This window comes from Aspergillus viridinutans, assembly GCF_018404265.1.
Source record: "Aspergillus viridinutans IFM 47045 DNA, scaffold_13, whole genome shotgun sequence".
Classification (NCBI taxonomy): Eukaryota; Fungi; Ascomycota; class Eurotiomycetes; order Eurotiales; family Aspergillaceae; genus Aspergillus; species Aspergillus viridinutans.
This window is the reverse complement of record NW_025091229.1, coordinates 593,190-616,851: the sequence shown is the minus strand read 5'-3', so window position 1 is coordinate 616,851 and position 23,662 is coordinate 593,190. Positions and strand designations below refer to the sequence as shown.

The 23,662-nt window shown below is 51.8% G+C and overlaps 8 protein-coding genes across 8 annotated transcripts; 5 read left to right on the top strand and 3 right to left on the bottom strand.

Annotated features, from left to right (window-relative positions):
• Positions 1-252: 252 nt before the first annotated feature.
• Aspvir_002985 (uncharacterized protein) lies at positions 253-940 on the top strand (the record flags this gene model as incomplete). Its single annotated transcript, XM_043274574.1, has 2 exons — positions 253-714; positions 803-940. 2 exons carry the CDS (start codon positions 253-255, stop codon positions 938-940), a joined length of 600 nt encoding a protein of 199 aa, XP_043130509.1.
• Positions 941-1,346: 406 nt separating this feature from the next.
• On the bottom strand, positions 1,347-5,595 carry Aspvir_002984 (class I myosin myoA; the record flags this gene model as incomplete). Its single annotated transcript, XM_043274573.1, has 9 exons — positions 1,347-1,765; positions 1,816-2,336; positions 2,388-2,638; positions 2,688-2,779; positions 2,839-4,536; positions 4,589-5,071; positions 5,135-5,180; positions 5,264-5,503; positions 5,593-5,595. 9 exons carry the CDS (start codon positions 5,593-5,595, stop codon positions 1,347-1,349), a joined length of 3,753 nt encoding a protein of 1,250 aa, XP_043130508.1.
• Positions 5,596-7,706: 2,111 nt separating this feature from the next.
• Aspvir_002983 (OPA3 family protein) lies at positions 7,707-8,631 on the bottom strand (the record flags this gene model as incomplete). Its single annotated transcript, XM_043274572.1, has 2 exons — positions 7,707-8,504; positions 8,572-8,631. The coding sequence occupies 2 exons, from the start codon at positions 8,629-8,631 to the stop codon at positions 7,707-7,709; spliced, it is 858 nt and encodes a 285-aa protein (XP_043130507.1).
• Positions 8,632-9,377: 746 nt separating this feature from the next.
• On the top strand, positions 9,378-12,919 carry Aspvir_002982 (CDC5/polo family serine/threonine-protein kinase; the record flags this gene model as incomplete). Its single annotated transcript, XM_043274571.1, has 4 exons — positions 9,378-9,689; positions 9,764-10,206; positions 10,266-12,309; positions 12,365-12,919. 4 exons carry the CDS (start codon positions 9,378-9,380, stop codon positions 12,917-12,919), a joined length of 3,354 nt encoding a protein of 1,117 aa, XP_043130506.1.
• Positions 12,920-13,569: 650 nt separating this feature from the next.
• Positions 13,570-14,755, top strand: Aspvir_002981 (NAD(P)-dependent alcohol dehydrogenase; the record flags this gene model as incomplete). The annotated part of the gene is made up of 2 exons (XM_043274570.1): positions 13,570-13,722; positions 13,784-14,755. The coding sequence occupies 2 exons, from the start codon at positions 13,570-13,572 to the stop codon at positions 14,753-14,755; spliced, it is 1,125 nt and encodes a 374-aa protein (XP_043130505.1).
• Positions 14,756-15,729: 974 nt separating this feature from the next.
• Positions 15,730-16,593, bottom strand: Aspvir_002980 (uncharacterized protein; the record flags this gene model as incomplete). The annotated part of the gene is made up of 1 exon (XM_043274569.1): positions 15,730-16,593. The coding sequence occupies one exon, from the start codon at positions 16,591-16,593 to the stop codon at positions 15,730-15,732; it is 864 nt and encodes a 287-aa protein (XP_043130504.1).
• A 1,737-nt stretch (positions 16,594-18,330) lies between these two features.
• Positions 18,331-19,574, top strand: Aspvir_002979 (D-isomer specific 2-hydroxyacid dehydrogenase family protein; the record flags this gene model as incomplete). Its single annotated transcript, XM_043274568.1, has 4 exons — positions 18,331-18,478; positions 18,531-18,597; positions 18,660-18,943; positions 18,991-19,574. 4 exons carry the CDS (start codon positions 18,331-18,333, stop codon positions 19,572-19,574), a joined length of 1,083 nt encoding a protein of 360 aa, XP_043130503.1.
• A 318-nt stretch (positions 19,575-19,892) lies between these two features.
• Aspvir_002978 (uncharacterized protein) lies at positions 19,893-20,621 on the top strand (the record flags this gene model as incomplete). The annotated part of the gene is made up of 1 exon (XM_043274567.1): positions 19,893-20,621. One exon carries the CDS (start codon positions 19,893-19,895, stop codon positions 20,619-20,621), a length of 729 nt encoding a protein of 242 aa, XP_043130502.1.
• Between the last annotated feature and the right edge of the window lie 3,041 nt (positions 20,622-23,662).

Genomic DNA, 23,662 nt, shown 5'->3' with positions numbered 1-23,662 from the left:
GGACTGTAATAATCCAATACGGCAATAATACTCCACGATATTAGTCTGTGGCTGAGTCGGCGTCCCACTGCCCCGCCAGATCTGTTCCACCCTCATACGTAGCTGACAGCGACCCCTCAGCTGGCTGATACAGAGTACACAAGATCGCCGTTGTTTGTAGTATATAAAGCTCCATCCACATCCATCTCCCACACCTACCGCATTCAACCAACCTCATTCCATATAGCCGAAAAAGAACCCCAACCAACCAAAATGTCCTTCTCAAACATGATCCAAGACGCCCTTTCCGGCCACGGGCACAGCAACAACAACAGCAACAACAGACACGACAACCGAGACGACGACAACGACGACTTCAACCCCGCCGTCCGCTACGCCGAATCCCACGCCAACACCTCGGACACCTCCCTCTTCACCTCCGCCCTCTCCTTCCTAAACGAGAACAAGCACCGCCTCTCCGCCGACAACGACATCAACGAGCAGGAGATGATCCACGCGCACCAGTCGCTCTACGGCGGCGACAACGGCGGCGGCGAAAGCGGGCGGAGACACGACTCGAACTCCCTCGGTGCGGGGGCGGCGATGCAAGCGCTCAAGATGTTCACGACGTCCTCGGAGGGGGAGAAGAGCGGGATGGACAAGAATGCGTTTATTGGGTTGGCGATGGCGCAGGCGAAGAAGATGTTTGAGGAGAAGGAGGCCAAGGGGGAGGTGGTAAGTTTGCTCTGTCGTTCTGCCTTGGCTTTTGGCTTTTGTGGTTGAGGTTGAGGATGAGGATGAGGGTATGTGCTGACTGTTGTAGAATGGTGATAAGCAATCTGCTATCAATACGGCGGCGGAAATGGCGCTCAAGATGTACTTGAAGAGTGGGGGCGGTGGTATGGCTGGCACCGGTGGCCCTGGTGGTGGCCTGTTGCAGCTGGCTAGCAAGTTTCTGTAGACGATTCCATGGTTTAAGCTGTTGATATGATGCCCGTGGCCTTGATGGTCGCGATAACCATGTCACGTTTATAAATGTCGAACGCATGTGATACTCCAACTATTCAATTGCTATATACGACGCTCTATGTTGGTTCGTAGGAAATACCTACATTCAATCCATGCCTCCGGCATCAGTCAATATCAGAGTATGCAAGCGCCAAACAATCTAGGCTCGCTCTTTTGGTATCAAAAAGCCAGACCCGAAAAGAATCGACTTGCGGAAATCAACATGCGACAATGGAACAATCTAATGAATGCCTAGTGAGGAGAAGTAGAATGGAGGAAAACTGCAGGAAGAAAGAATATATGGGGTGCACGAGTCAAAGTGCGGAATAAAGGAAAGGGAAAGGAGAGCAAAGAGACAATCACCAGTCGTCATCGTCGTCCTGCTTTCCTTGCATTGCATGTTGTCGCGCTCTCAGTGCCTCTGCAAGACCACCGGCTAAGCTTGCGTTGGACATACTATTGGGTGTTCCACGCCCGCTACCCCCAGACGAGTCGTGAGAATTCATGCTTACAGCGCTGTCGCGAGGAGCCGGTGGCGGCGCAGGCACTGCCTTTCGTGCCGCCATGTTCGGCCGCTTTGCTGGAGGCGCGGGAGGTGCTGGCTTGGCCTTGGCAGCCGCGGTGGTGCCATTGGTCGCCGGTGCCGGCGTCGACCTCGGAGCTGCTGGTGGCGGCGGAGGAGGAGCAGGTTTCGGTGTCGGAGCGACTTGTTCTTCAAGATATGCTTCTGGTGTCCAACCCTGCGCCGATGTCGTCATGTTCATGCACAGCCACCAACCTATCACTCGTTAGTCGACGGTTAGGATGTAAAAAGACTTCCAGTCTTACCATTTCCTTCCTTGGAAACAATCTGCACAATCTCACCAGCCTTGATTGACAGCTCGTTCGATTGCTGACTATTGAAGTCATACAAAACCTTTGCGGTCGGCTTCTTCGGAGCGGGTGCAGCCGCGGGTGGCGGTGGAGGTGGCGCCCTCACTGAAGCTGTCGAACCAGTGCGCGTGTGAGAAGCAGCAACGGCAGCAACAGGCCGTGGAACGGCCCTGGCAGCTGGCTGAGGTGCGGCTGGCTGCGGCGTGACACGGGGCAGAGGTTGAGCTGCAGGAGTGGGTCTGGCCGCCAGCTTGGAAGGCCCTCCTCCTGGGCCACCAGGACGGAGTAGCTTCCCTTTCGTGACGGGACGCGCACTGACTTGCTTGGGCCTCGGTGTTGGCTTGGATACCGAGTTGGCAGGCTCGCCAGGACCGGTGTGAAGAGTACCACTCTTGTAGCTGTCGTCTCGGGCAACAGCAGGATCCTTGACGACCTTGACGGTGGCCAATTTGCCCGGCTTCTTGTTGTACTCGATGCTGAACCTCGTTAGCTGTGGCAAGGCAAAATACTCCAGCAGTGACACTTACTGGTCGGCGATCTTCAAGTTCAATTGTCCGCGCAGAGTGTTGCTCAGGTGGGTGAAAAATTCCGTCTTGAACACGCAGTTGACAAGAGGATCAGGCTCTTGTGGACTGCCAACCACAATTGAAAACCAGTCATCTTTCAAGTTAGAGGCACTGATAGCCTTGATGGCGCCGATTGGAATCGTCCTTTCGGACGAGATGACCAGCTGATTGTTGACCAGGTTTTGCGCTATGATGTATACGTGGCGGTTGGTCTGATAGAGTTAGCACCAAAGACAAGAGCAAGCGGAACAATCAGCTTACCAAGACTAGTATACGAGGAGCAGGCTTGCTGGACCGACCAAACTTTGAAACCAGAACCTCACCGCGGCATGAAAAGAGGATATCCTCTGATCCTGTAGAAAACAAAGTCAGCCAGCCATCGAGCTGTATTTCAGCATTCCCAAGTACTCACCGCTGATGGCTGCACCGTTACGGACCATCTCGCCGGGTCCACCTTTATTGCCCACCCCGACATAATCACCAAGAAATCTGCGCGAACCGAGCAGACTCATCCGACGACGCTCCTTACGCCCGTTGAGAAGCTGATGTCCCTGATCGCGCAGCTTAATGAACTCGAGACCACCAGTGGTGCGACGCCAGAAGCGCTGAATGCGAATAGCACACTCAGTGCGATAGCGAAGATAGTTTCGCCACGCACGTTGGATTCGGATGGCCATGTTGTGCCAGTAACGGTCACGCATGGCTTCCAAAGCAAATAGCGTCTCTGGAGTCTTGACAAACACCTTTGTGATTCCCATCTGGTACTCTTCGGCGGGTATGCTGGTATCCTTCAGAATCTGACGAGCGCCAGATTCAGCGTCCCCTGTCCATGTGTAATCACCTGCATAAGACGTCTTAGGCGACAAGAGGTAGAAACGCTCTACGAACTTGTCGAATGTTTGACGGTAAGCGAAACCAGCACGTCTGATTCGAACGTTCTCCTGCAAACCAAGGTATTTAATCTGATGCAGAACGTTTCCCACGTTGTACTCCCTAGGCGCCTTGTTATCGTTCGGCTTGATTGTCCGAATATACGAGGGCTGCGCCTTCATCAAGGTTGCCACCAGGTCGTTAGCCGAGGCCTTGATCTTGTCGCTGGCGGTGGGTGGGCGTCTCTTGTCATCCTGATTGACTTGCTCGGGGAAGATGGTATGGACGAATTGGTTGCCGCTTGTTCCGACCAGGTTCAAAAGATCTTTCAGCAACTGGTCCTTGTTCTTGTCTGTCATTCCGGTAACGGCGTAGCTGACATCACCGGCGTAATGCTTGACAATGAACTGACCCTGGCGGTTCTCAAAGTTGGGATTTTGAGACAAGAAGTTGAGTCTTCCGACGAACGTGTTATCCGCAGCGCTGGAATCGGCGTGCGCTGTTGCACAGGCATCGTTGAGGGCAGCAAATACACCAGGTGGACGCTTGTCTTCGATCAACGAGCACACGACCTTATTGTCAAAGTATTTGATGGGGGTCCACTGAATCTGCTCACGAGCGTATTCATCCTGCTCAGCCTTAAGGGTCAATTGGATGAAGATTTGCTGCAACTTCTCGTTGACATAGTTGATACAGAGTTGCTCGAAGGAGTTCTTCTCGAAGATCTCAAAACCGTAAATATCCAGAATACCAATCGAGTTCGCAACCTCTCCTCTGGCAGTCAAGGAGGCGTTGACACGCTGCACGATCCAATCGAACAGGTTGAAGTAGATTGCTTTGGCCAGTGCGTCACGGACGGCAAGAGCTTGGACAGTATTGAGTGGAACTTCATAGACCGACCCTCTGCGACCTCCACGAGCAGTTTCCATCACTCGAATGGTAAAGGCCTTGTTCACCTGAGCAGCATCAACCTCCAGGAGGTATGCAACATAGTCAACCACCGACTGATCCGTAATAACAGCGTTTCCAGAATCGTCTTCTGCAAATTGAACGTTGCCGATCCACAGGATCGCAGACAGCATACGGAAGACATCATCCTGCTCACTCTCCGTCATGCCAATCACGCTCATTGCATTTAAAGTATCGCGGAACTCAGCAGAATCGTCAACGCCAGGGACATCATAACATTTCGATCGGCTGGTGTAGAGGTATGACTGCGGTTGCTGTATGCCGAACAGATCTACTTGTCTGTCAGTGGGAAAGCACTGGTGAGATCGGAAAAGTCAACTGACCTCTATACTTCTGCGGCGCCGCCTTGGTGAATTGGTAGAAAATGTGAAAGTTTCGCTCGTTTGTGATTTGTCCTACTACTCTGGATTTCTCGAGTAGGTAGTTGGTGATATTGGCACCCACGGGTTCACCGTTTGTGTTGAACTCCAGTTCGAGATACTTCCCAAACCGTGAGGAGTTGTTGTTGCGCAGGGTCTTCGCATTACCGAATGACTCGAGCAACGGGTTGGTAGCTAGCACCATTTCCTTGGTGTGCTGGATGGACGAGTCAGTGCCTCCGGATACACTGGCGATGTACTGCATGATCCGCTTCGCAGCTTCCGTTTTTCCTGCACCCGACTCTCCTGAGATAATCACGCACTGGTTATCCTTGTAGGACTTCATGTTGTAGTAGGCCGATTCTGCGACCGCGAAGACATGGGGAGGCACTTCGAGTCGATTTTTGCCTCGATAGGACTGGAGAACATTGTCGGTGTAGATACCCACTGCGAAGCAACGATGTCAGCGACGCGACTTTGAACATCGCACATGGCTCGGTGTAAACTCACGGTCTCGGAAAGGGTTGACGGACACCAACACATGGCCGATATATGTCTATCATCCGAAGAATTGAGATCAGCACACGCCCTCAGTAGCGCAAACACTTCGAGTACCCCTAGTCGGCGGGCGATGCTTACATAGATCTCGTCATGTTCAAACCGCAGCTTCAGGTTGTCATTGATGGCCTCGTTCGAGATTTTGCTCAACAATGTAAGATCTGAAACACCGATTTCCTTCTTCTTTGTGCTCTCAAAGGTGGCCTTCTTCACCTGAGGCTTGCCTCCCGCTTGTCGCCCATCGCCCACATCGGCAGCCGCCTTGGACCGACCGAAGCCTCGACTCTTCTTCTCTCCGCCAGCAGGACGTCGTGAGTGTCCCTAGAAGTAATCGCGGGGTTAGAAAACGATTTCTGAATTAAGCACGGTTTCTTTCCGAAGCTGATTGTGTAGGTTAAGCGTAGACGTACCATGACTGTTGCTGCCGACTTCCCCGGATATGGCGCCCAGGCGTCAAGATATCTGACCTATCAGTTTCAAACGGCAGCGGCAAGTGAGCGTGGAAGAGATTAGATAAATGTACGCAAAAGACAGGACGCTCAATCCAAGCAGTGCGCAGAGTCGGTAGAAAGAATGGTGGATGTCAATGTAAGGAAAGGAGGGGTGAAGAGGGAGGGGATGAACAATAGTAGGAACTTAGAATGACGATGGTGTCTTGTGGAGGACTGGACTGGAGTCCTAGTCCTACTGGTCCTTGATACCCGGTTAGTACTAAAGGCACTCTTCTGGATAATAACGGGGCCTGCGCCACACTGGACACACATGTGGCACCGTTGGGTTCCCTTTTGTCAGGTCGAAACGCGCAATCTCGCTCAGGCTCCGGAGTTCTCTTAAACCGGCCGCATATCCGACTCATTCCAGGCTAACTTTTTCGAACTTTGTTCGATTCCTTCGCCGCTCGGGCATTTAGGGGGCAAATCATTCGTGGTCCCTGGCGCTAAAAAATGCCATTGTCTCCAAATTAGGAACTGGAGCACAACCCAGGTAATACAAAGCCTAGCGATATTCCTTGGCCTCAGGCTGTCAAGAGACAGAAACTTCCAGTGATCAAACCCCTCCTACGTCACTGCTGCATTTAGTTAAAGCTTCTGCCTTCACATAATGGGGCTCGTTGGGTCATTTTAATGTTAGTCTCAATGATGTCTGGAAAATTATTGCAGGGAAAGTCAAGAAAATACTGGAGTGGTCGGGTTATTGTGGCTAAGATGTTGATTTTCTACGCTGGTCAAATAAGTTATTTATTTTCCTTCCAACTCAAGCGTTCCTGTAGATACCGCATCTGCAACTGCTGTCGTTAAATCGGATGACATGCAAATAGAGAGCAGAGCTTAATCATTTACTCATAAACGTGATCTTCCTTCCAGAACTGAGCAATATCCGTCCCCAGTTGACTCCCCATATAGTCATCTAGTGCAAACCTCCCTTCCTGCGTGCGCATGGCCTGACTCAAGGATTTCAAAGATGGATATAGATCACTCAGGACGTTTGCATCCTGTTCTGGGAGAGAAGAAGAGAACGGAGCTCTCATGTGATATAACAAAGACACTGTGTCCATCAAAGGCCGAGAGAAAGGCGGTAGATTCGCGAGACTGCCTATATATTCCTGAACGCAGGCCGTGAAGCAAGATGAGTCAGGAATTGGGATCGTGGGTAAATGATCTGGCAGGGACTCAGCCATGCTGGTTGGACAAAAGACGAATCAGCTGAAGTTCATTCTAGTCCTGAGTTTTCAACCTAAACACAAATCTAAAAAGATCTTTAGAAAGAGAAGAGCGGGCGTACAGAACTTGCAGAGCTAGGAGTCCTTCGAGGCTATACCTGCCACTTGCACTGCTGAAGGGCTCTTCCGTAAGGAGGAAAGCAATAGCTTTTCTGTGAGAGCCTGTAGCCATGCACGAAAACTTTTTCAGTCGAGCGATTGTCTCTTGCCTGTTGTCTTGAACAGAAGATTGAGCGAGAAGCAGGACCTTCAAATGCTGTGAATTACCGAGATAAAAATCGAAATCCGCTTCTTGCAAGTCACACTCTAGTTCAATCACATTTAGAAGTGACTCAAAGTTGAACTGAGGTTCGGATGCAAACCTTCGAGCATTGGCACAGACGCTGTAATTACCGGGCCCATTACTTTCCAGACAGGACGATTCCCTAGAGAAGAGGAAAATGTCCCTCGAAGAGATGACACGGCAGGCTCTGGCATCGCGAAAAGCGAACAAGTCTATAGTTTGAACTGACGGCCAGGATTGGAGAGTATATGTACAGGAATGAGGAACATGCGTTTTCTGAGAGCAGAGAGGAGAGTGGTCAAGTCATGCGACGTCTGGACTCTCATCCAACCTTCCTGCTTCCGCCACAGCCAGATGAACTATCAACCCATCATCTATTACCATAACAGAGGGTATCCTGAAGACAAGACATGCTAATGCTGACATCCAACAACTCCGAAACCGGAAACTTCATAACAAGGAATATCAGCGAAGATTATGGCGAGGTTACTTATATGCAAAGCCACACCCAGTCGGATCACTCAATGATTCTTGACTGAGGGCGCCTCATGAGCGACCAATTTTGCTGGTGGCTGGTCGGATTGAATAGGGACCGATGAATTTGAGGGCGAGCTTGGGTTCGACTGTACGACGGGCTTGGGTACCTCGCCCGGTTTCTGTTCAGTGTTCTGTCCAAAAGTGAAGAATGAGGTGATCCGCGACCACCAGTCCACCTCCGCCAACTCTTCAGCCTCTTCTTCCTCTTCAACTTCCCACACTTCACGCGGAAGTATTCTAACCGACGATTTGACTGACTCCCCAGCGTTGGCCTTGAGATGTAGGACTTCCTTTTCCAAGGCGACCAGGGCCTTCCGGGCGGCCTTCTCAGACTGCTCCAGTTCGACTAATCTGGCCTCAACATCTTCTCTCCGCGTTGTTTCCTTTCTCCTCGATCTCCATGATTCAAACACGATCAGTCCACCCGCAACGAGAAATAAGAAGGTCTCGCTGATGAAAGTCGCGCCCGATTCTATGGCTTTAGATTCGGACAGCGGCCGAATATGCGGGGTGGGAGCCGGTTTCGCTGCCTCTGAAGCCGCAGCCTTTGCCTTCGCTATGGCCTCCTCTTCGGCTTTGGCTTCTGCTTCCGTCTTTACCGTTGGCGATGTGGGCTTGTGTTTCCGGACTTCGGCTTCAGCAGCTGCGCGCCTTTGAGCCGCAGCATTATCCCGCAGATTTCCTAGGCGGAGACGCATGTCAATTCGATGCAGGCCTTGCGCCATGGAGACGCAAATCCGTCTGAAGCGCTCATGTTCGCGAGCCTGGGCTTTGAGTTGATTCTTGGAGGTGTAAGTCTTTCAAACGTCCAAAAGAAGTTGGAAGAGAGATCGAAGGGGTAAAGCATACTGCAATCGGCTTTGATAGAGTGCGAATCACAAGAGAAGAGAGCTTCAAAGTGAGAGACATCTTGACAGCTCTCAATACAATTCAGGGGTCGTATTATTGAGGTAGATGTCCAGACTACCGCTGCTGTTGATGATGATGACTGATAGCCAGTACCGACATGTCCGCCCACGCTATGCCCGTATCGGGAATAGTCTCTGACACTCTGCTTCATCTGCAACTGCATTACGGATGATATACATGCTTAGGTCAGCAATGCACGTTGTTGCGGCAGTCGGATGAATGTTTATCGATTACTCGATTAAGCAATCCGTTTTGAATAGTCAATTCCTTCTTCACCATCACAGTTGGCAGCCTCAATACCATCATCACCACTCCCTGCTTCCCCTCCCCCGCCTTTCATCAGCGCTGTCAGTTTGATTGTTGTGGCGTTACATGCATATCATTGTTTCAGAGAGTTATAGTTGATCATATTTTTCTACTTGCACTTGTTTTTTTGGTAAGAGTAAGAAGGCACTCACCCAGAATCCGACTTCTTTGTTTCCACAACGGAACACCGAGACATTGGATGACCCGGTTCCAGACATGCCGTCCACTCGACAGACGTACTGACAGATTTGGACCATAGATACCAAAAGCAGCCCATCTATTATACCCCTTTTCGGCCCGTCTTGCGTTGATTGTCTATATTGTAGTGATACTCTTATGACATACCTCGTTCCACCTTGCCTGGTCACGCGATTGATCTCCAATGCGAAAATTGATACCCACGCACTGCAAGGAATCCGACCGAAGGACTGGAATTGAAGATGGAAGCATTGTCGCCGCGATCGACGAATCACTTCATCAGACCTAAAGTCAGCATGGAGAGAAAAGTTCTGGACAAGAATGCCGCTGCGGCGGCAGCGGAGCAAAAAGCCGCTTCGTCGAAAATCCATGCGCCTCCACCACCGTCGCTGGTTGTAGAGCCCGCGGAAGGGGGTGAGCGCTATTCTACTGGCGCTTTTCTTGGAAAAGGGGGTTTCGCAATCTGCTACGAAGGCACCCTATTGCGGAATGGAAGGGTTTTTGCAATGAAGGTGGTGAGGTCTGAGATGGGACAGAAAAAGATGCAGGAGAAGGTATGTCTCGAGTCGCATCCGCCGTCATTGGGCATGGGTTTTTTCAATCCTTTTCTAATCAGAACCTTCTGTAGTTTCGAACCGAACTTCAAATACATTCGAAAATGCGGCATCCGCACATCGTCGAATTTCATCGCGCCTTTGCATTTGACAAGTGTATCTACGTGGTCCTGGAGCTATGTCCAAACGGCTCGGTAATGGACATGGTGAGGAAAAGGAAATGCCTGAGCTTGCCCGAAGTGCGGCGGTTCATGATACAGCTTTGCGGTGCGGTCAAGTACCTACACAAGAGGAGTGTTGCGCATCGTGATCTGAAAATGGGAAATTTGTTTTTGGATCGAAATATGGACATCAAAGTGGGAGATTTTGGGCTGGCAGCGATGATAATCTCTGAAAATGACGAGAAACGGAGGAAAACGCTGTGTGGGACACCCAACTACATTGCGCCCGAGGTCCTCGACAAGAGTAAGGGTGGACATACCCAGAAGGTTGATATTTGGTCGTTGGGTATAATATGGTAAGCAAGGCTGAAGTCATGACACGGATAGGGCTCCCCACTAACAGATATTTTCGAAGCTTTGCGATGCTTACCGGTTATCCACCTTTTCAGTCTAAAACACAGGAGGAAATATACAAGAAAGTCAGGAATTTGAGTTATGTTTGGCCCAGTGGCACTCAGTGCGCGAATCACATCCCCGACGAGGCCAAATCTCTGGTCAGCTCTTGTCTGAATCTCTCAGAGAACGAGCGGCCTGACCCCGACGACATTGTGGAACATCCATTTTTCAATATGTATGATGGATGTATTCCTCGACGACTGGACCCAACTTGCACGGTTTCGACGCCGATCTGGCTCAGGTCGGATGAGCCTCGTGGTGATCGCATGATGCTCGGTCATAGCCTGGAGTATGACGAGAAGCTGTCAGGCTACATAGAGCATGTTGATGACCCGACACAGCGATACCTCATCTGCCGGACGGCATTCTACAGTCTCTGTGGAGTCGGACGTAAACCAGATGGGTCAGCTCGCAAGTCTGTTGGCAAAAACTGTTCGAAATCTGCGTTTGCGGAGTGTCTATCTGAGGAGGAAAAGGGATTGCAGCCAATTATGCCGCTGCCCGAAGACATGGTCTACAGCTACCCTAGTGACCCCTACGGGGACTGGAGCACGCCCACTCCTGGCCTTGCACTTGGTAAGGATGACTCGTCATTGGACAGTACGAGGTCCTCTGGTAAGCGTACCGTATCCATGCGCAGTAATGCTGCCTCTCTTTCCAGAACCCAAGCCGCTCTTGCTGCAGCTCAACAACGACGGCAAGAACCGCAGAGTCATGCTGCAACACTTCGCCAACAGGCAATGGGTGCTCGGAGCTCGGTCAGGAAGATTGCAGCTATCTGTGATCCACCAGCAGTAGTAGAACCCGAGTCTGCTGCTCCCATAGTGTCAACCGGTGGACTCGCGGAAAGACCCATACGCGCGCGACGCGGAGTGGCAGTCTCGTACTCAGGTTCAATGCGTGACTTGGACAGAAAAATTGTGCCATCCACCAGTGACCCTGGGATGCTGACAGTGGGTAAAACACGGTCGCAGTCTCGACGACTGGGAGCGGCAAGCAACGACGCACTTTCTGCTCCCGCCGTCGCCAAAGAGCGATCTGTCTCCTCGGCGTTGGACAATCTACCTACGAGGTTACGCCAAAGCTCCGCACGCTCAGTGGCAAGGGAAGAAGCTCTCCAATCTTCCAAGCGGAAGGAGCTAGATGAAGAAATCAAGGCGAAGGAGGTGGCAAGCGGAGATGGTCGTCTGCGAACACAAGTCGCCGTAAGCCGTTCCAGTAGCAAGACAGCCTCCACGTCAAGCAGTAAGCGCTCGACATTAGGACTGTATCCGCTTCTTCATCCGGACGATCCCTGCGAGATGATGCCAAGGACATCTCTCGAGGACGTCAACACCGACCTCCGACTGATGCTTTCTAACCTGGTGCCTCCAACATCTGGTCGCCGGCGCGTAAGCTCGAGAAGGACACCCCATGCATACGTCATCAAATGGGTAGACTACACTAATCGTTACGGCATTGGGTATGTTTTAGATGACGGTAGTGTGGGATGCGTGTTCAGAGCGGAGAATGGCCAGCCGGCCAGTGGAGTTCTGCTACGGAATGGTGAGAGGCATATCCGCCGGAAAGCTCGTAGCCTAAGCAAGCAAAAGGATGGAGCCTCTACCTACTCCGAGGCTGATCAGCTCGTGCCTCGTAACGGCAGGCCAGTGGAATTCTATGAGAACTGCGAAAACACATCGTCAGATGGTCTGACAGGCATCCGACGTGCGCTCATTCCCCCTTCTGTTTTCGAGGTGAAGCCCTCTTCCGATGGCTCCTCTGGTGCTGGAATCAAGGTTCGCACAAACTCCGGTCTTGAACGCGCGCGCGCCGATGCAGAGAAGATCAAACGCGTGAAGCTGGTTGATCAATTCGGCAAGTATATGATTGGATCCTTGGGCAGGCATGACGACGATGACGTCTCGGAAGACGATAAAACAGACGGCCTTGGCCAGTTTATCAAGTTCTACCAGAGATTGGGCAATGTCGGTGTCTGGGGGTTTGGCGACGGTGCTTTCCAGGTTTGTTAGCCCACCTTTGCAACTTGAAGCACGATCTAATCATGCTCTGAAATAGTTCAATTTCCCCGACCACACAAAGCTCGTCATATCTCCTGGTCGTACAAGAGCCTCATCACCCTGGATTGACTTCTATCATCTCTCCCCTTCTGCGGCCCGGTATCTGAGCGCCAAAGGAAAGATGCACCCGTCCGGATTTGATACTCGAGCCGTCGCTTCAGACGAGGCCACCGCATTCCTGAGCATTGCACATGGCAGTACGACGAGCGCTGTCGATGAGCACATTCGCGATGTTCTAGAAGCCAACTTTTTCCTGGAGAAGATCAGCTTTATCAGGGAAGTCATGAAGAGCTGGGTTAAGCATGGGCGTTTGGGAGGTGGTCCCTCGCAAGATCAGACTTCCACTGACTCTCCCAAGATGCTTTGGGAGGGCACTCAGGAGCGAGCGCAAGTTGGAGGAGGCAAGTTTGTTTGGGTGACCGTCGGGGCTCCTGGAGGGGATGGCGAGTATCGATCCATTTCTCTGAAGGAGAAAGAATCAGAAGGAAGAGAGAATGATCCGGAAATGGAGTCTTTACGAGAGCGGTTGCGGGCCTTGGCTACCAAGCCGTAGATTCGGCAACCTTTGCAGCTACAACTTACGATGTCACGACTTTGCGACTTGTGTTTTCCATTGGCTCAGAATTCAAGCACGAGCGATCACCGATATTTCCTTTGCGATATCCAACAATAGCGCTGAGTGGTTTGTATAAAGTTTCATAGCTTCATTCTGTCAATTAGCATTGATCACATTCCGCTGCTGCTCTTTCTTGAGATACAATGACTCCAATGTACTGATACCCCTGTCATCGAGGAAGTGGCCTCTTGCATCGCCTATCTGTTGTCTCATCTCATAGAAAACTCCTTTTCCTGTCTGGTTGTAAGAGCACTGAGCACGCCGTTATCGTGCTTGTATGACATCAAAACAGTGCTCGACTGAGCCCAGCTGCCAGGAGCTGAACCATCCTGTTTGGACACTGGAGTCGCATTCGACCTCCACCGCCATAGACTAGTGGAAAAAATCTCGGAGTATCTCCAGAAGCCTCTTTGAATGATTCCATTCGCTACACTTCGTCCAACTATGTCATGTAATACAGGTGTCCCTCGTGCGAGGTTAGATAGCCCCTCTGTCCTCGGGCTGATGGCATTCAACGTCTAGCATTTCATCCATTGCCGAATCCTTTTGAGCTTACTGAGATCTGTTTGCGACCTACCGTTCGCAGGATGGGCTCCGTCTCCTTGTCTGAGATGCAGAATCCCTCATGTCTCCTGTACGGCCCGTTTGACGCGAGATTCGAAGATAGACCCATCCCGCAGATCGAGGACCCATCCGACGTGATCATTCGCATCGCATACACAGGCGTCTGTGGAAGCGACGTACGTCACACACCTCCCTTTCCCTGACCATCACAAACCGAAATCTAATCACAAGCACAAGGTCCATTTCTGGCTCCATGGCGGAGTCAAACGCCTTGTAGCCCCCGAGCAACCGATCGTCATGGGCCACGAAGCGTCCGGCATCGTCCACGCCGTTGGACCCTCCGTCACTACGCTCCAGCCTGGAGACCATGTCGCCATTGAACCGGGGTACCCGTGCCACCGGTGCCCCTGCTGCAAGGGCGGCAGATACAACCTCTGCCCGCGGATGAAGTTCGCTGCGGCCCCGCCTAGCAGCCACGGCACGTTGACCAAGTACTTCCGTCTGCCTGCGGACTACTGCTACAAGATTCCCCCTGGGACGTTAGGGCTCGACGAGGCGGTGCTGATGGAGCCGCTGGCGGTGGCGGTGCACTCTGTGCGACAGGTGGGCGTGCGGCCTGGACATCGGGTGGTGGTGTTTGGGGCGGGAACGGTAGGCTTGCTTTGTGCAGCGGTGGCGAGGGAGTTTGGGACCGGGACGGTCATTATCGTTGATGTTAACCAAGCAAAGCTGCAATTTGCGCGGTCCTTCCTCGCGAGCGGCGAAATGGTCTTGAGGACGTTTGTGCCTGGCGCTTCCAAGTCTTCGGAGGAGAATGCCGCCGCTTTGCTGGCGGTGTATGGCCGAGCGGAGCATAGGAGGGACGAGGTCCCCGGCTTTGATGTCGTTATTGAGGCTACAGGTGCGGAGCCTTGCATTCAAATGGGGATTGAGGTGCTTCGAGTTGGGGGTGCGTTTATCCAGACGGGCCTTGGGAAGCGGAATGTGAGCTTTCCTATCTGTACGGTTGCAGAGAGGGAGATTGTGGTGAAGGGATGCTTTCGATATGGACCTGGGGATTTTAGGATGGGGCTGCGGTTTGCGGTTGAGGGGAGGATTCCTGTCAAGCAGTTCATTACCAGGGTGTTCCCTTTCGAGAAGGCGACGGAGGCCTGGGAGACGACGAGACGTGGAGAGGGCATCAAGACGTTGATTGAGGGTGTCCATTGAGGCAGAGATCTATGAAAGACGTTGAGCGTTTAGGTTTGATATTGGAGCAACAAGGGTCTTGCTGCCATCACCGTTCTCTAATACCATAGCTCTTCAACTGAAAAGCATATTTGTGACATTTAGTATGAAATTAGTCTCTCAAGAATGTACATCGCTCAAGTCATCAGTTTCCGCTCGAAGCGTGCATCCCTCCTCGTCTCAACATCGCCTTGTGCTAGCCATCTACTCGCCTCTACTGATTGTATAACATTCACATACTGCTTGAAGAGCATGGAGGGCGATGAGAGGGTAAGCAACAACCACGGCAGGGAACTGTTAATTTTATTGGCACCGTTAGACGTCAGCACCGATGTCCTAACGTAGTCAGAGCTATACTTACCGAGCCATTTCCATAGCCTCAGCGCTCCAAGGAGATCCCAGATCTGGGAGGCTGCTGCAAAGTTTGCCTCGTCATTCTCCAATGAGTGGTGGATGAATGATGGCGAAGAAAACAGAAGCAGATACAGCGCGATGAAAAAGGCCTCATTCATCGTGCATAGGTAAACAGACCTTTCTGGGATATTTCAATGGATGATATTGCAGTCAAGAACGGCGATGCACGAACCTGATCAGAGTAATATATTCTTATAACCCATGGGCGACTCTTATCAATATCCTTGTGACTCTGGCGCTGTCCGCCCATTGCCAGGGTGGCGTACATATGGATGTAGTGGCTTGGATAGTCCAAGTTAATCAAGGCCTGAAGACCATGCTCCATCTGGGAAACGCGGATGTGATTGTGCCAAGACTTTGCGGCTGTGGGACGGAGTGGAGCATATTGCAGCCCAAGATTGCATCTCATCCGGACTGGTTCAGGAGTATATGTTTGTTGTGGTGATGCTACAGCGGAAGGATATCGATCATGCCAGATTCATTAGGATTAGACTATTAGCTAGGTTCACACACATAGGGTTCCAAGTCAGACGAGTTAAGCATCAGGCCCGCACATAGTGCGGGTTCTTCTCCAATACCGGCTCAGGAACAGACACCGGGCTGCCTGCACCAGGCCTTACAGGCTGCTGCGATTCAGGTGCCCGCGCCTGCGGCAGAAACGACCGACGAACCTGCCCCGGTCCAGCCGTGAAGCGATTCTGCCCGCTCTTGGTCGCCTCGATCTCCCGCTTGACACCCTCATACATGCTCTCGATGAAAATAATCTCCTCCTGAACATCCAGCTCGCAGCCGTGGAGGCAGAACTCGCGCTCGCGCTGCTCGATGTACTCTCGGATGTTTCGCCATTCGTTCTGGTAGTGCTTCAAACGATCCGGCAGCCCAGACCCCTTGAGATATGTCAGGATACCCGCCATGATCGTGTTGATGGCGCCAAACGCCGTGACGGCATTGTGGGGCCCGCGCGCGGCGCCGAGGGCTGTCAGCGAGGCGGCGACCACGATCTGGATGCCCAGACAGGTGTTCATGAGGATGCTGAAGAAGTGATGCCGCTGTGCGGCGGCATGCTCGGCGCGCACGACGCGCGTGTAGATGCCAACGTTGGGTGCGCTACGCGGGTGATGGTGCGGGATTGCTAGGGCCGGGACGGTGTCGATGCCGGTGAGAGCCCGGAAAACGAGCAGTTTGTCTGACGGGGGGATCAGGGTGCTGGCGTGGGTGGTCGCTACCGTCAGGCGGCGGGTGAGTTGTGGATTATTTGCGGATCCCATGGATAGACCCTCGTTTTCTGCGTCGTGGAGTCCGTGCATTGTAGGGTATTGAGGGTAGCCCTGTTCCTCGCGATCAACCGGGTTGATGATTGCTGTCAGGACGCGCCTGAGAAGGGTCGGTCGGGGTCGTTCGGCCATGGTTGTTTGCAGCTTGGCTCTTTGGCTCTGCTTTAGAACGGGGTGACGAGACGAGGCGGATAGAGTCTGTGTATGTTGAAATTGTTGACCGTGCGGGACAACCCCATCGTACTTAAGTATCTGTCAAGCACCGCGAGCTGCCGAAAAGTGGACTCCATTCTCTCTCTTTGCTTTTTTCTGACCTTTTGTCTGTTCGTCCAAGCTTGGTCTCGACTCAGCTAGCCTAGGGTCCGGCGGCTGCGGCCAAAGAAATGAGCGCCGAATCATATCGAAGTTAGTGCCAGTGGAGTGAAATGAGTTTGGAAAACTTGGCCAATAATCAAGCCCTTCATTACCGCCGATTCCTCATCTGGATGACCAACCGCAGATCAGCATGTTTTGGGCAATGAGTCCGGCCGATCGCTCGGGAGCTACCATCTCAGCAGGAACTACTCCGTAGACAGGCTCTGAGACTCCTTACTCGTGCTCCTTACTCTATGCAATGATTAGCCGGCACGGGAACTTGATTGTACACCCATGAGTAAGGTATGATCTGCGTGAGGGACCGCAAACGATTTGGAATACTGATGTCGACACAGAAGTGAGAATGCGGACTCTTCATTTAGTCCGTTTTGGCGACGGACACACGGGAAGTTAAAAGGTGATCGACGAACTGAAGATGAAGGCCAAAGTGTGATGAACATGTTGTTGCAGAAGATGGCGCTTTCCACGGAGTTGATGATTCAAGTCTAGACTACTAGACTCTATGTAGAGTGTCACTCGTGCGGTCGGAAAATCTGCCCGCCAATCTCTGCTGAGATTACTATCAGTACTCTGTATTCCGTAGAGCACCTTGTGTCGATTCGTTCGAACGATACGACTCGTAAGTCACTGCTCTCATGAGTGACACGAAGAAAGGCTATAGCATGGCGGGCTGAAGCAAGTCACCAAGTAGTGGGCTCGCATTGGCGGGGTTGACTGTCAACGTTCATGCAACATGAGACTGATCAATCTGATGAAGATACGGTGTAGTTATGAGGCATGACAGATCGGAGAGATTCTGATCAATACCAGATGAACCATTGATCTGCTAAATGCACAGTTAGAAGAAAAGTGGACCGATCACCTGCTGCATGCACATGACCCCAACTGTCCGTCATTTCCAGCATTTGGGTACTAGGATCAATCTGCAAAGTGCGAGACCGCAATGGAAAATAAAGATTTTGAATTATATAAACCGATTGGCGAGACACACCTGTCAGCACGTCGGATCTTCTTCGACACAATCACCCTCACGATCAGGAGGATGAAGGAGAGACAACAGAGGCAACTGCGGACCCAGCATCGTCTAAATATTCACAGATTCTGCAAATAACAAGCCTACCTGGAGGATATTCAAAACCCCCAGCAGTTCTCAATAGCCCCGGATATATGAGGATAACCTCGGTTGGCAATGTCCAAACAACCCGGATTAGTAATGCAAGTGTGGGGATTTCTGGATAAGGCCCGATAAGGAAATCTCCTGTAGTGGTCCATGGGGATTCGTCCCCTCCTTCGCGACATTTGCAATTGCTGGCGACAATTGCTCATCCGGAGATTCTGGGCTAGGATTCTATTTGATATATGCCAGACGCGTGGGGTTGAAATCACTGCGTCCGGAATCTCCTTCCATACCTTGTCATTTCTAGGCAGTTGACTGTCCTCTCTTCCTAATCTCTTTCAGCGTCCTCGGGTCTTGAGTCCTGACAACACAGCGAGATGGGAGACGCGGCTTTAGTCAAGGAGCAGTTGCTCATAGCTTTCATGCATGACCTACCCGCAGCGGTGGTCGAAGATATCCGTGCCAAATTTCCCAACGCCGAGATGACCATCATTCACCTGGAGAGAATGGCTCCAATCCCAAGTGGTTCGTCATGCACCCATTAGATTGGCAATGAAGATACTGACTATTTGGTTAGAATATGCGCGCAAGGCTACCATTATTGTGACTTTTACCAATCTGCCGAATATTGAGGACTCTGCCAAGTAAGTATACAGGACAGCATTCCTACCCGGGTGGCCTTACCGATGCGAACTAATCGTGTCAGTATCAAGCTGATTCATACCCTCTCGGCCGGAGTCGACCATCTCTTGACCCATCCTATTCTCAAAGACAGCAAGATACCCATCAGCACCAGCTCGGGAATTCATGGACCTCCTATTGCCGAATGGACTGTGATGAACTGGCTCGCCGCGTCGAAAGAGTTTGTTCGGACGTATGAGAATCAAAAGCAGCATGTCTGGGGAGATGTGGATGAATACATGCACGGGCTGCATGACCAGGTTGGGAAGAAGGTGGGCATTCTGGGATACGGTAGTATTGGACGACAGAGTATGCTATTGACCACTTCAATAAAACTTCTGCTGACAATGATCCAGTCGGCCGTGTCGCTGTCGCTCTAGGAATGACCGTCCACGCGTATACGGCTTCTCCTCGCCTGACTCCCGAATCCCGTCGTGATACCGGATACATTATCCCCGGCACCGGCGACAGGGACGGCTCAATACCGGTATCGTGGCACCATGGCACAGACAAGGCGTCGATTCATTCATTCCTGAAGCTCGGATTGGACCATCTGGTAGTCTGCGTGCCATTAACGGCGCAGACACATCATCTCCTCGGCGCCGAAGAATTCGCCGTCTTATCCTCACACATACCCGCGGGACACCCTAAGCCATATCTGACCAACATTGCACGCGGCAAGGTCGTCGACCAAGAGGCATTGATCGCGTCTCTCCGATCGGGCCAGTTGAGTGGGGCAGCGCTGGACGTCACCGATCCGGAACCACTCCCTGCGGGTCATCCGCTATGGGATGTGCCAAATGTGCGGATCAGTCCTCATATTAGTGCCCTGGGCAAGGAATATTTCCCCCGGTCGTTCGATATTGCCAAGGAGAATATATGGCGACTGGAGAGGGGAGAACCGCTGGTCAATGAGTACAAACGGACCAGGGGATATTAATTGGGATACCTTGACTGGAAGAACCTTTGACTTTTCTTTTCCATTGAAGCGCGCATTTTAAGAATTAGAATTGATTCGGCCCCGGCCTTATTTAGATACTTCCTACTTGGGATACAATACACAGTTTGACAGGCGGACATACCCCGCATAGACCAATCAAAGGCAACCCCACATGCCGCGGTGACGATCTTATCGCCGGCGCTTATCATTTGGCTGAAAGCCTGGAACCTCAGGAATCCAGGATCGGCTCATCATTCCATCGGTCTTTTAACTCACAACGGAGACAATTATTCTGCTTAGTCCTGTATGTGACAGTCAATGTCTCCCTTCCCCTTTCTCTCCCTCCCCCCCGAAGTCCGCCTCCAAATCTACCACTACTTGATCCCCAACATCCCCATTCGCAACTTCTCCCTGATCCGCAACAAAAAGCCACCCCTTAGACGTGACGGGCAATCCTGCTGCCCCGCCCTCCTCCGCACCAACCATGCAATCCACACCGAAGCCATCCGCGAATGGTACAGCGCAGCGGCCTACGAAGTCATCGTTGACGCAAAATACATCCTCTTCTGCGGCAAAATCCTAGCACCCTATGTCCCGCTCCCGTCTACGATCCGTTACGTCACAACCATGCACCTCTGCATCGCGCTGCAGCGCACTCCCTTACATCTCCTCCGACCCGAGGCCACGGCACCGCTGGAACACCTCCTGGGTTTCCAGGATCGACTTGTGACACTGGCCAAGGGGATCGGAGATCCGGTTGGGCGCAGGCTAAGGACGCTGTTGGTAGAGATTGAAGTTGATGTGCCGCTGCTGTTGAGCTTGAGCAAGACGCCGGCGGAGCTGCTGGAATTGCTCCGATGGAATTTGGATCCGGTCAGGCAGAGCGTGAGGGGGGTGGAGGTTGTTAAGTGGGAGGTCAAAGAGCAGAGCTATGGGATCCAGAGTCGGGAGTTTCTGGCTGCGTATGAGGAGTTAAGGACGGTCATGCATCGGTTTCTGGAGAATATGAGGGAGGAGATGGTATCGGTGGAGGATGACTCGGTTTGACGTTCATGTATGTATTTACGACCATGCAGTTATGACAATAATGTAATTAGGGGGCTGGCTGCTGACGATGGTATCTGGGGATCGTCCCAAAGAGGAAAAAAGCATGGCCAAGCAATTCAGCCCGACAGCTGACTGTGCCTTGGCATCAGCGTCATCATAGCCTTTTCTGCTTCAAGTCAACAATAAATTGCAAAAGACGCCGTTTACACACGGCTTGTTCATTCTTGTCCTTTTTTGTCATTCTACGGACGCTACTTGACTAGCCGAGATGGAAAAGCCAATTCCTTCGTCCCGAAACAGACGCCGTCAATGCTGGGAATGTCATCGTCGCCGACTAGTCTGCGACTTCTCACTCCTCAGGTGCCGCAAATGCTACATTGTTGGAGTCGAGTGTCCTGGCTATACGACGACAAGAAGCCGCTCAAGCGGGCTACAACGGGTGAGGTGACATCTCGGCCGCGGAAAAAGACTGCTCAGCAGACTACTACCAAGCAACAAGTAACATGTATCCGAAGACAGAAGTGACAGCTAAGTGGAAGCGCGGAGTTTGAGCGTCCCTCACGATCGACTGGTCACCCAGTTTGGAGGGTTCGTGGAGGCTGCATATTATTGTGAGTTCGAGTTCGCTCTTCGATTTGAACCAGCAATGTTCTAATAAATAGACAATATCTGCGCTCTACCGGAGTATACTTGCCTGCTCCAGCTAGCCGAAAACCCGTTTATTACTGCCTTCCCCATGGAATGTCTTCAAGCTATTCCGCCTCCGATCCACTGCACGATTGTCTCTCTAGCGCTGAGCCACCGATTTCACCGACTACTCCCCCAGAACAGCCGTAGCGATTTGCGAGAGATTGAAGCCAAGCATTACTAGCACCGAGGACAGGCTATGCGGTATCTGAAGGAGGAGATAGACCACCCAGACAAGTGTCGTACAGACAAAACGCTCGTGGGGGTGATGATGCTGCTATTCAGTGATGTGGGTACCAATATCTGCTTGTATTTGACTGACGCTGACGAGCATTTCAGTCCAGGCAATCTCATCACTTCACTGCAGCTCTGGAGATGGTCACCATCCGAGGAGGAGTGGAGAAGCTCCTTCAATCGGCTCCGCACTTCAAAGCTTATTGCTGTATTTCATGATGTATGATCTCTCCGTGGGCCGTGAACATACGCTGACCAGGTCTAGTATCAGAGTCATCAGTAACACGACCAGTCCACCTTCCGACCACATACCCTTGGGCTCCGACATACGGTCGATCGACGCGATTTCCCAGATGTAGGGGGACGGCTTCTTCCCTGTTCATCTCTGTCCACCCGCACTCTTAGCAAATATCATCCGGATCAATCATCTCCGACTGCAGGCCTTCTTGCACCCGTCCACCGAGTCCGAAGGCAAAGCTCTGGCGTTGCTAGGCCGTATCACGGCCTTCTCGCTAGCGAGCTGGGCAATGTCTTGCGCCACCCCAGAAAAAGGAATAACCCTTGGCCACGTTTACCGCTCGGCAGTGATACTGTACTGCATAATGTCTCTGCAGAGTCTCTGCGTCCTCTCGCGAAAGGCACAGCCTAGAGCAATGAGAGTAGCACACACAAAAGATCTCTTCACGTATCTGAAGCAGGCCTGGGGGACACCTGGGATCGGAAAGTGCATGCTCTGGCCCCTCGTGGTGGACGGAGTGTGCGCTCAGGGAGACTTGAGCATGCAACAGTATGTCGACCTACAACTCTCGGCTTTGGGAACGGACATCGGGACCTTTTTACCTCTGCTGGCCACAGTCGTTTCCAGAAAGCTCTCGGAGAGTAAGAGCAGAACCTGGGATGCATGGTTTGAGTGACCATACTGTTTTGTTGTATAGGCTGTGAAGTTGTCCGGATGTAATCGGATTGATCCGCCTACCAAAGGATCTGGTCATCATCATGAACAGTCCTCGTCTTGAGCTCGTCGCATGTCCATTCGCTTAGGCGAGATGACGTAGGCAGATAGTAAGAATTAGTCTCCTGCCGACGTGGGGAATAAGGTTGAGGACGGTTGCTCAATGATTGGCCAAGTAAGTCGAGATAATCTCTAATTCCTCTTCGATTCGTTCTATCATGTTTTCCTTCCCGATAGGTTTGCGGAAGGCTGTGGGACCTGGGACTTAGAATTAAGGTGGCTGAGGCTGTGCAAGTTGAATAAAGTTCCCTTGGCAGTCCATTAAAGTCACTCTTCAAGCTGTCCTTGATCCTTCAGGCTACAACATTACCATGCATTCTCCTGGTGTGGCGAAGCTGAGACAATGATGTTTTGACACGGAGACCGTTTTGAATCCAGACCAATCAACCCGGCTCTATTTGGCCATCCTCTGATCGCGACTGAAACCAGGGTCTTGGCCGAGCATGCAACTCTGGCATGCCAAGCTCGCTTCTAAATACTGGTCCATCGCTTGTGTGGAGAATGCTTGGAGATTGGTATTCACTCCTTGGTGACTGGGCCAGACTCCGGACTTCTGAATCTGTTTCGGATGATTTTCGGTTTTTCGGCGAGTTTGATACGACTTCCGAGAGCTTGACCTCCACTATGTTGACAGTCCTGCGCAGTGGGAACTCGGGTGGGCTGGGTTCCAGTCGCCAATGCTACTCCGTACTATCAGTTTATCAACACGGTGGAGACCGCGATGGCGGCCGGCCAGATAATCGAGATGAACGCACGATAACTGATCGGTCCGACCCTCTTACTTCAAACACAAGCAAGGTTTGTGCTCAATACCCGGAAGCATCCATATGCCCAAGGGTCGTGGCACTCATCAACGTGGCTATGCTAACGGTGATCAATTACTGAATCAGAGCCTTTCCATATGACGAAGGGTCTTGGCGCTCGTCAACGAGGCTATGCTAACAGGGATCAATTACTGAATAGAGCCTTGATGAGCGGGGGATCGGTTCTGGCGAGTTATATTGCCTCTTTGAGTCGACAGTCGAGCTGTATACCTAGAGGGAACTCTTTGGTTGAAAACCGAGGACTTATATAGTTCCTCTTGCTCAAGAGTTCTGCTTGCTCACCA